The 12,037-nt window shown below is 41.5% G+C and overlaps 1 protein-coding gene across 1 annotated transcript; it reads right to left on the reverse strand.

The window, feature by feature from the left end:
• Positions 1-1,625: 1,625 nt before the first annotated feature.
• Positions 1,626-7,794, reverse strand: sec11a (SEC11 homolog A, signal peptidase complex subunit). The gene is made up of 6 exons (XM_070828453.1): positions 7,633-7,794; positions 7,078-7,187; positions 3,643-3,792; positions 3,272-3,391; positions 2,160-2,217; positions 1,626-2,043 (listed from the first exon to the last, which is right to left on the reverse strand). Exons 1-6 carry the CDS (start codon positions 7,681-7,683, stop codon positions 1,993-1,995), a joined length of 540 nt encoding a protein of 179 aa, XP_070684554.1. The 5' UTR covers positions 7,684-7,794; the 3' UTR covers positions 1,626-1,992.
• Between the last annotated feature and the right edge of the window lie 4,243 nt (positions 7,795-12,037).

Genomic DNA, 12,037 nt, shown 5'->3' on the forward strand with positions numbered 1-12,037 from the left:
AAATGTCCAAGTATCTCCTGTTGGTCGTGGATTGCTGAGACTCACCCAGCTTTTATAGGCTCTCCTGCGCGGGGTGGGCTCTGTTTATGTTGCGTGTACTTTTTTAGTCAGTCAGCTGCATGAATCGAAACATACCCAGTCGAATCCTTATCAAGGTTTCGTTGGAGCGCGCCTCTGGCTGTGCGCTGTTTACGCATCGCACGATTCAAGACAGATGTGAATGTTTGCTGAAAACCTGACTTTTCAGCCACCCAGGTAGATGGGCAGCAATATATTAGTGCACACAAGTTCAGGAGGGGTTGATCAATTAAGGGTTAGTCTTATTTCCCCTGTTAAAGGCTGGAATGATTTTCAGAAGTTTTTTGGGGGATGGGTAGTACATTTATAGCTTTGGTAGAAGTGGCCGCAGATATTCATCACGCTCTTACAGCTCATGATAAACTGGCACATACTCCTATCACGTTTTAGGGGTTGCGCACTGTTGGTGGGGATAAATGATCCTTAATTCTAGAGCAACACATACAGTAATTTCCTGCCCATGCTCCTCTACTAGTCCCCCCACCCCCCTCTGAGGGCCAGACCCCTTACAATGAGCAACATGACATTTGGCCAGTTGCAGCATGCTGCTGTGATCACCATCAGTCCTCTGGCGACAGGAGAACCTGCTGATTCTGACCGCTAATTTAGAGCTGATAAGACAGACAACCTCTTTGTCACTTCAGGGTGCAAAAGTTACAAGTTTAGTGGAAGCGCTGCAGCTTGGATCTTGCTCTTTTCATAACCTTTGGCATTCACACACACATGTACTTGTGATTTCAAACTTTCTGCACAGCTGAATGTCAGTCTAATTAGAAGATGTCTGACTATCATAGCATCACTCTCACTATATTTACAGATTAGATGAACTGTGACAGCCGTAGTTTTTGTTTCAACACCCCATTTTCCTTAAATGACATGATGGGCATTTACATGTCAGGCTCAATACAGCTGATTGGGAGCACAATTCATTTTTTGATGAGGTGCTGAAAATATCAGTGACCCCGCCCCTGTAAAACAGGCAGCAAGGTCAAGGTCAGTGAGGTCTAATGAAGATGGCAGCCAAAGGAATTCAATTCAAAGTCAAAGTTCAAGTACCTCAATAGAATTTAAAGTGGATCTATTTTATACTGTATGTTGGGAAAGATTACTGTATGATTACATGCTGGTGTTGGGTGGCCTCTGTTAAATCCCTCTTTGATTGCAGGAACACTTAAGTGAGCTCACACTGTATAAACAAAGAGAACAGCAGCAAGGTTAATGCTCAAAGCATGTCTGCACTCATGAAGGGCCCAGCCCACTTCAGAAGAGGCCGAGTCTTTCAGAATGATTTCCAGGAGAGATATTGTCTTATCATCTCTGGAAGGAATACTGGACCGAACACAAACATGTCCGTTTGTCCATTTACTCTGATTCTGTATATTAATCTAAAACAGATGTCGTGGATGGACTTTTTTTCCAGATTACTATTGCTCTATCACCTTAAACAAATGTTATTTCCACCACTGCAGGGTAGACATCCTCTGCAGTGGCTGTTGAAGTAGAACTAGGGCCAAAAGAGGAGGAGACAAGGAGTTGAAATAGTGGATGGTAACCAGGTTTCATATTTAATATCATTCATATTCAGTTGTCATAAAATACTTCACATCTTTTCCAAAGACAATGAATCAAAAGGAAAGAAACGACTTAATTTATCAAATGCTGTCTCACATTCTGAGGATTACAAATAAAGATCAATTTGAAACTAAATCTAGCCTAGTTCCCTCACAAAAATATCTTTAAAGCTTGGATTTTTCAAATGTAAACACCCTATCCACATTTCTACAAAATGTTCAAACAAATGGTACAAAAAGCCAGTTGGGTTTGACAAAGTCTAACTTAATTCTGTTTTTGAAAGGCATGACTGAGGTTTCCTGGACGTAGTTTACTCTCCATGAGTCCTGACGTTTGGGTGCCTCACTCTCGATGGACCAACACAAAGAGGCCCAACATGAAGAGAACAGCATACTGCAGGATGAAAGCAAAGGACATTTAAGAAATAAGATGGTCACAATGAAGTGTTTAGTTTAAAAAGAAGCAAATCTTATAAACTGGGACTAATGTGACGGGGGTGACCAACTTACTTTGAACTTGGGGTAATCATTCATGAGAATGGTGACGATTCCAATGTACGGCACAAACCTGGAGATGACAAAAATGCTTTCATTGATGCATCATGTGTTATGTTTGTAACTGATAACATTTCCTACATTACTGAAAAGGTCTACAACTTAAATCATTCCACTAAATATGTTTTTACGACATTTGTTAACATAATGAATGTAACCTAACACCACAGAAAGCACAAATTAACAAAGCCTAAGCAGTAACATTAGAGATTCCTGTTGATGAATGAAGTTCAAACCACCAAAATAACTTAAGTATGGCAATTTTTTGTGTTTTGTTAATTGTTTTTTAATGTCTGAATTGATATTTTAGCCTATGGAGCGTTTATTGCTGTAGTCTATGACATATGTGCCTCTAGAAAAACAATGCCGAAGAGAGAAATCAGCACTGTCTTTTCTTCAACTGTATCTGTTGGTATGCATCAAAATACCAAGACAAACTGTGTGTGAAACCTTAAACCTGATTCTGACTCTTATTTTCTGTTGACCACTATCTTTTGTCCAGTTTCACCACATCACACACAGCATCTTATAACTGAGACTTGTCTCAGTCACAGCAAACAACCAATTCTGACTCTTCGTTTTAACACAGCATGTCAGACAGAATACACCATCCCTCTCAGGGCCTAATTGTGATCTTTGATAGTCGTTGCAACAGCGTCCCTCTCATGCACCTGGACAAGCACTGATGAAGAGGATGTTCAATACACCTACCTTGTTCAATATAAATAAACTAGCAAAGATAACAGAACAACCCTAATCCCCTAATCTCTCCTAATCACTTCTTAAAACAGCAGACATGTGAAATTGCTCCTTTTTGCATATGACCTTGTCAGTGTGATTGGGTCATTGTGCTCAACCCTTCAGATATGTCGTTCTTTCATCTTTCCTGTAAAGACTTCTGAATTGAATACATGTTCTATGCTGGGCTTTTCAAGCTTCAGTGGGCTGCAACTCTTCTCCAATTCTGATTCTGACACCTTATTGTTTACTTGTGGCTTCTACTCAATCCTTTCACATTATGGAGATAAATGTACTAATACAGTTTTTTTCCCAATAGAGGTGCTTACCCCCTAGCTCGTCCCACCACATCTTTTTTCTCCAGCCAGTGTTGGCCCTGCTTGTACAGTCCTCTGTCATCCACTGCATTGTTGTCGCCTTTGGTCAAGAACTTAATGTCTCCATTGTCTCTGTGGACAGAAATATCAGCATGATTATAGAACACAATGTACACCATGTAATTTTTCCTCCTTTTCAATACATCTATGTCTGGATGAAGATGCATGATAAGTGTCGAATATCGAGCATTTTTAGGTGGCTTTTCAATACAGGTCACACTATGAATGGCATTCTCAGGTTTGCTACACAGGCATGAGACTCAGTGATACTGAAAGTACAACTTGGACGTGGACAACAAGACTAATAAAATACATATTCATACTTTTCATGGATCTTAAGTACTCTGTGTACTATTGGGATCTCTCTGCCTTCTATCCTGAAGACAACAATCTCTCCAACTCTGATGGGATCCTCTACTCGGTTGGTCAGAAACAGCAGGTCTCCTCTGTGGAACGCTGGCTCCATACTGCCACTGAAATGAGTGGGAAATACACATTATCAAAATTAGTTTGATCATTTAAATATTACATTTCCTCTCATAATGAATAATATGCCATGCTAATCTAAACCTTTGTTACCCGTGTTTACTGGGATTGTATGGCTTGCATTAAAACTAAAGGTCAACTAAACTAACTACATATTTCAGTCAGAGGAATGACTTCACTGAAGAATCATTTGGTAGAATAAACAACACAGTCTATCCTTAGTTGTGCCAATATTATTATCAATAGATCAACAGTTAATCGATAGCTTGTGTGTAATATTACTACTCAGACTGAGCTGAAAAACGAGAGAAGTCCATGACGCCATACATACATCCATTACAGTTACATTCATGACAGCTGTTTTGCTTGTCACCCTGAGGACTCAGCACCCGGGGCATCGCAGACGGGCTCTAGGGACATGGAATGTCACCTCTCTGACGGGGAAGCCGGAGTTGGTGCAGGAGGCTGAGCGGTACCAGCTAGATATAGTTGGGCTCGCTTCTACGCAGAGTGTCGGCTCTAGAACCAAACTCCTGGAGAGGGGCTGGACCCTCTCCTTTACGCCGGGCAGGTGTAAGGATATTCATGAGTCCCCTGGCTGAGGGCCACTGTGTTGGAGTTCTCCCAGGTGAAGGAGAGGGCCGTCTCCATGTGACTACAGGTTGCTAGTTACAGGTAAGGCTCTGACTGTTGTGTGTGCTTATGCACCGAACAGCAGTTCGGAGTATCCTGCCTTCTTGGAGCCTGTACATGGCATCCTGGAAGGGGCTCCATCAGGGGACTCTATAGTTCTACTGGGAGACTTCAACGTTCACATGAGTAATGATGGAGAAACCTGGGGGAGGTTGGGGACATGGAATCTGAGTGAGTTGTTCAAAGCCTCCATTGTAGAAGCGGCTGCTAGGAGCTGTGGTCAGAAGGTCATTGATGCTGGTTGGGCCAGCTACCTAAGAACCCACTGGTGGACACCAGAGGTGAGGGAGGACTTGGGGGAAGCCTCAAACAAATCCCTGAGGTCTCCGAGGTAGTTAAAAATTTCCATGGTGGCAAGGTGCCAGGGGTGGATGAGATTCACCCTGAGATGCTGAAGGCTCTGGACATTGTTGGGCTGTCATGGTTGACAAACTTGTTCAGTGTCACGTGGAGGTTGGGGACAGTGTCTGGATTGGCAAACTGGGGTGGTGGTCCCCATTTTCAAAAGAGGGGACCGGAGGGTGTGCTCCAAATATCAGGGCATCACACTACTCAGCCTCCACAGGAAAGTCTACTCCAGGGTGCTGGAAAGGAGGCTCCGCCCAATTGACGAACCTCAGGTTCAAGAGGAACAATGCGGATTCCATCCTGGTCGGTGAAAGAGTGGACCAACTCTTTACCCTTGCAGGGTTTTTGGAGGGGTCATGGGAGTTCGCCCATCCAGTCTATATATGCTCTGTGAACCTGGAGAAGGCCTGTGACTGTGTCCCTCAAGTCCTGTGGGGGGTACTGCAGGAGTATAGGGTACCAGGTTTGCTGCTACAAGCCATCCGGTCCCTGAATAACCAAAGTGAGAGCTGTGTCTGCATTCTCGGCACAAAGTCAAGCACGTTCTCTGTGGGTGTTGGACTCCGCCATGGCTGCACCTTGTCACCAATCCTGTTTATGATATTCATGGCCAGGATCTCAAGGCGCAGCCGGGGTGAGAAGAGCGTCCAGTTTGGGGACCTCAGAATTGTATCTCTGCTTTTTGCAGATGATGTGGTTCTGTTGGCTTCCTCAGACCGTGAACTTCAGCATGCGCTGGGGCAGTTTGCAGTTGAGTGTGAAGCAGTCAGGATGAGAGTCAACACCTCCAAGTCTGAGGCCATGGTTCTCTGCTGGACAACAGTGGATTGCTGTCTCCAGGTTGGGAACGAGCTGCTGCCCCAAGTGGGGGTGTTTAAGTATCTCGGGGTTCACACGTGGGGGTAAAATGGAGTATGAGAGTAACAGACAGATTGTTGCAGAAACAGCAGTAATGTGGGCGCTGTACTGGTCCATCTTGGTGAAGAGGGAGCAGAGCCACAGTGCGAAGCTCTCGATTTACAAGTCGAGCTACGTTTCAACCCTCACCTATGGTCATGAGCTCTGGGTAATGACCGAAAGAACAAGGTCACAGATACAAGCTGCCAAAATGACTCTGACTGTAAAACAATTGCCTATGATGTTTATATAAGCCATCAATAAAAATATTCTTGATTGCATTTTCAGATTAGTTTATTAAAATATTTCTCAAAGAGGAGAGAGATGCCTAGCGTTGATAAAGAAGACAGTCAGGTAATGTCACTTTAGCTAGGGAGGGGGTCAAGGTTCTTAAATATGCCCCAACATTTCTATGGGAAAGGAATGCCTTCTAGTTCTACAATATCTGAGGTTAGTGATGGCTGCTACAATATCTTAATGGTCTTACTGGTTGTGTGATCAAATATTTGTGGTGTGAGAAAATCATCTACTGTTACTCATTCTCAAATATAACCTTGATAGACAAATAGAGACGCAGGAGTAGTGGAGGCGAGTGGAGCAGGAGAGGACTGTGCAGGAAGAGAAAAGAATATGTATATTCTAAAGTTTGTTTAATCGCATCACCCAGGTGCAACACAACCCTTTCCATCTGCTGAAAAAACCCCATGAGGAAACAGTGGCATGGCTAGATAAAATCAGAGATAACAAATGGACTTTAGACAGACCTCTCTTAACAGTGACACTTATGTGATCTTTGGGAGAGTCACGGTTTTTAGACAAAAGCCAACAAAAACTAATTCTGTGCTCATGGAACAGCAGCGTAAGCAGCTCTTCAAGACTGTTGGCTACTCTAACTCTTATAGTTTAATTCAGACTGTGGGCATGAGTGATGCTCACCACATGAGCATTTAAATCCCAAATTCACAGTACAGACAGGTGCTATAGGTGTGCTGGTACCAACTAGATGGAGGATGTGAGGACAGAATGGGGAAAAATGAAAACAAGATGAGATTAAGTGGCTGACCCACTTTTCCAGAAAGACATGTGTTGTGGTACAATGCATGTTTGTACAAACCCACAGATATCATTACTGTATCTACTGTTGAGGTCAAATACAGCAGCATGAAGCAAACAGTGGCTTACTTGTTATAAATAACCATTTGTAACTTCTGTACAAAACCTTGTGAACATTCCCATGCAGAACTCACCCCTCGAGGAAATTCTCTGCAACACTAACTCAAGCAGACACTAGAAATGCCAAATCAAGGCAAAGCGAGATTCAAAATTCAACTTACCTGAGAACAACAACAATTGGACTCTCACTGCCAGTGACAACCATCAGTCCTTTCCAGATCATCAGTGCAGAGGAAACAATCATACCAAAGTTCAGCACCTGGTAATAGAGCTGCAGACAAAAAGGGAAATATTAGTGACACCCCTTCAGAACACATCTGTGCTTGTTTCAGCTGTAAACTAGCTCAAGTTGGTACCAACTTGGTACTTAAGTCTAGAATCGTACAGCACATGTTGAGACTACATTAGAATCACTAGAGGTTCAGTGGAGATCAAACCTGGCGTTAGCTAACAGAACCATGACAATAGTGTGGGAAACCGAGGAAAATAGCTAGCTCCACTGACGGCAGCTTTATTCTTCAAAAAGCTTTCTGGGTGTCTTTTTAAGCTGCACTTTACAGCGGCGACTCATGTGAAACGTTCATGTGCACACAACAGCGACAGTGACAGACCGGCTCCAACGGTAGAAAAAGCAGTCGTCGGCTAGTTAACGTTAGCTCGGAGGTCCCCCCCCCATACAAAGAGGCGGTCAGAGAAAACTAACGCTCGGTACCAACCTGCCGCTTATTCATGCGACGAACATCGTCGAGAAAGTCTAAAGATAACATTGTTGCGAATACTACTGGGTAGAAAAAGCACTCAAATCACATAGAAACGTTCAATGTAACGAGCATATGGATGCACCGTCGGACAGCGAAACTTGCATCCGAATCTTCCGGGTGCGCTCAACCGGAAGTCCCGCCTCCGCGAGAGCTGCTGTGTTGAGGTGTCAGTTCAGGATACGAGAGAGCGGGGGGGGGGGGGGGCTCTGAGGCACTGCACTGAGGGGGAACATGTGGCTGCCTCTGGGTTTTATATCCGTGGCATCAGGACAATAATGTCAGAATCAGCTTTATTAAACATGTGTGCCCTCACAGGGACATGGAGTCGGATAAAGAGTTTGATAAAGAAAACAATAGGAAAGGTTTGGGTACAAAATATAATATATTCAGTGTGCTTAGATATATATATTGTTTTAAACAGCAGAAGATCAGTTATTACTGTGTCAGCCTCAATTTATTATTCTCTTTTTATAGATTATAATAGATAGAGAGCTGTACTGTAGATTTTTTGTAGATGTCTTTATCAATGTTGCACATTTGTGTGGTAGGTTAAAACCATGCCTATCGAATGACACCCACAATAATCAAGCCAAGGCAGCTACATGCATTACCTTAGATGTCTGTCATTTGTTTGTCGTTGTTTTTGCAAAAGCACTGAAATGCACTTGTAATTAATATTGGAATATCCAACATTAAAGCAGTGTACTGAAATTCTCAAAACCAGATTAAGGAAATAAAACATGACCTGCCTTAAAGAAAACACATTTTCTGTTGCCTGTCTGTTTCCATTCATTTGGAGTATGTCCCCTTTTTTTAAATGCCCGTTTTGGTCTCTACCAACTCCTCTGGGCTTATCTGTAGCTGCTAAATGCCCTACTTTCTTTACTAGCAGGTTATCAACTTTGTCCGTCACATGGTGAAGGGCAGGAGGCATTCACTGAGCTTATTAGAACTTTCTCCTTGCAAACAGGTGCCTGTTGCTGACGGAAATGAGGCCGATGAAATTAATGAAACTGAGGCAAAATAGATTAGATAGATGAGCTAGGTGACATTTTTCTGTTCTAGCCTTATGAATCAGTGGTTATCATTAACCAAACAACCCTGAATAGAATGAATTAATAATGTATGACATATTAATGGCTGCCTCTGAAGGTAGGTAAACCTTATTCCACAAATAAAACAGTACACTGGGTGAATGGAGGTGAGTTTACTTTCCACTACAACCTTAATTAACACCTGGACTCTCTTTATCAAAATCTCAGTTGACAAGTGAGAAGCTTTCATCACAACTAATTATTAACTGCTTTATTTAATCGTGGGCCACATCTAATTTCCTAGAGGAAGTGAGTTTAACTAAGTGTGTGATTAGTAATTAGTGACCCCCCATTAAAGCCACCAGCCATTTTCGGTTGTTGACTGAGCCTGTGGAGATTATTAGTAACACATATGTTACATGTGTTTGACCCATCATAACAAATTTATGTTGGCATTTATGTGACTCATTTTTAATTGGGTTTTTCCCCCAGTGTTTAAAAGTTCATATTAATTTTATAGTATGTTCTTAGACATTGTTGACTGTGTGTTTTTCTGAATTGTGTTTTTTTTATTTATTGTTCCTTGATGCAACACTGTTCCTGGGGACACACACATTTGTAGTGACATTCATAATGACAGGGCTCATGTTGCTCTAACATGGAATATTGGAAATTTGCCTTAAAATAAACTGTAACCCTAAAGATTTGTATTTAAAAAAATATGTTTTAAAGTTTTATTTTACTCCACTGAAGAAATGAAGAAAGATGTATACTGTATGTTAATAATTGTTGGCGTGTAGCTCAAGATTATCAATATATGTGCAATCAATATGCTCTTGGATATTTATCCATGAATGTGCTAGTGTATTTATGGCAGCTGTTCAGTCCCACACGTTGCAGTAGATCAAATATTCACTGATCTACGCATCCATTGGGCACCTTCAAACCTTAAATTAATCTTTGAATTCTCTGTTTTTGTTTCTGCTTTCTTGAATATTCTTTGAAGAGCAACACGTCACTCACCTTTGGCTGTCTGAAGTCACACACCCATATATGCTCAATCTACATATAAGCATGAATCAAAAAATATGTGAAAGATCTTTGTTCAAATCAAAGAGAGGGCTGCACAGCCCTATTAGACTGCACTGCATCATGTGCATAAGCAGGCATATATAGCATTTAGATACTGATTTTATTCAAATTTAGCCTTTATGTACCCCCATGAGAGGAAATGATATGAGATATGCATCAGAATGTCATTATTTCATAGTCAGCAAAAGCTTGCTGTGATACGGCAGATCAACTCAGCACTGACAGTCAACTTAGCGATGGCACCGAGACCAGTGGCAGCCTGCGACTTTTGGTGGACTGGAGATAAAAGTTTTTTCAAATGTCAACTAGTCTGTGGCATTTAGGGATGTGTGATCCTTTTCATACAATCTGCCTAAATGGTCACAACTACCTTGGCCTGCCAATGGTAATTGAGGTCAGTCAGACACAACAATACAAGGTCAGAATCACAGGCAGCCTTGTGAGAGAGTGGCCACACTTGCAAGTCACTGTTTCTGTTTTTCCATTTGATTTAATAAACTCTTACAAACTGTGCATTGTTACTATGTGTCTAATGAAAGACATAATGTTGGGCTGAATGTAGTTATGATATTCTATTTCCTGGTATAGCCTTGTACAGCTTTTATAGACAATTTTTGCTTGCTGTTGCTGGTGGCAAAACTGCCAAAATGAAATGCAAATGCGATTTTCTATGTGAATCATATTTTTACATGCTGTCACATAATGAGCCTGAATGTGAGACTGAACACTGCAAATGTGTTTAATGTGCTAAAGATTCAGGCTCTGAGTTTGAGATTTTCACATTAACTCAACATTATGTCCTATTAAATGAAATGGCAATTACTTAGGCCTAAATGTACACACAAAATTTCTACAGTTAGTGACTAACAATTCTCTCATTTGCTGTGTCTTATCATGAGTATTAATGCTAAGATTACTGTGAGTGATCCTGTGCTCTTTATAGCATTCCCTCAGAGCTCCTCAGTGCAGCAGGAAGAGCTGTGCCAATGCATCTTTTCCCTGTAATTTCCACGCTTTGCTCATAATTTTTTCAGTAATGCCTTGCAGGATACTCATTCTGATTAAGGCCTGTCACAGACAGACAAATGAGATGTTTCAAATAGTGAAGACATAGACAATGTGAAGAGATCTTATCTTACAAAATGAGCATGTAAGGTATGAAATGTTTGCTCTATCTCCCAAATAATAGTGATTTGACATATTTTTGTCATTCAGCGATCCGTTTATGCACACTATTGATGCCTTTATTTTGTGCACATTTTGAGATGGGTATGCCCCACCCCCCTCCTTTGTACACTATTGGGCTTGTTTATCATTGCCAATTTGAAAACTGCTAACCAGTGGCAAAATATTTCATTCATTGAACCCATAAAAAGCATAAAAAGTGTAATAGCAGCAGCACTTAGCATGGGCAGATATGATGTAGATTGTGAAAAATGCCTGAAGCCACTTTCCCAGATAACTCAAACACTCGTATCCAACATCACTTTATAGACAGTTTGGTGAAACAAAAACAGCCATCATCCGACACTGCTTCACTTCATCAATGGTGCAGTGATTGAACTAACAGTAGGTGGCAGGAGTGTCTTGTTTCATGATAGTCATCTTCTTCATGTTATTATCACACTTCAGTTACACATTTAATAATCTAGGATACCTCCCGAGTCTCCTGAACAGAGTAATAACCATGTGGACACAAGGTGGAAATCAGTGAATTAATGAGAGTCATGGGCCAAATATCATTCAGATTTGTTCTATTTACTGTTGCATAATGGTTGGTTCTAATTGTTATGGAAATGGTTTCCTTTTGCTCAAAAGATGAAGCACAATGAAAAATCTGTGAATGCCATTATCCAAAATAACTCATGGTAGTGCATGAGTAGTATTGCAAGTGTTATTACTTGCTTTTCAAACAAATATCATGAAGAGGTCTATTTTGTTGCATTTTGCTGCAGATAGTCGTGTACTTTCAGGCTGATAATAAGGTAATGGGTATTTGTCACTTGCATCTTTGAGATGTGTGAGGTGTGAGACCCAAAGTTTAATGAGTTTAAATGTTCCTATGGTGTGCTGGCTGTCCTTCTATTTTTGTCCTGCTGCCAACACAGAAGATGTGTCACACTTCATAACAAAACAGTAATGTGTAAGAAGTATGGACTATATAACAGGAGCATCAGCTATCTCACACTAAAGTCTGTCATCTCTTCCCTCTGTTGACAGCATCTGACCCTCTC

The sequence above is a fragment of the Pempheris klunzingeri genome, chromosome 1, assembly GCF_042242105.1.
Source record: "Pempheris klunzingeri isolate RE-2024b chromosome 1, fPemKlu1.hap1, whole genome shotgun sequence".
Lineage (NCBI taxonomy): Eukaryota > Metazoa > Chordata > Actinopteri > Acropomatiformes > Pempheridae > Pempheris > Pempheris klunzingeri.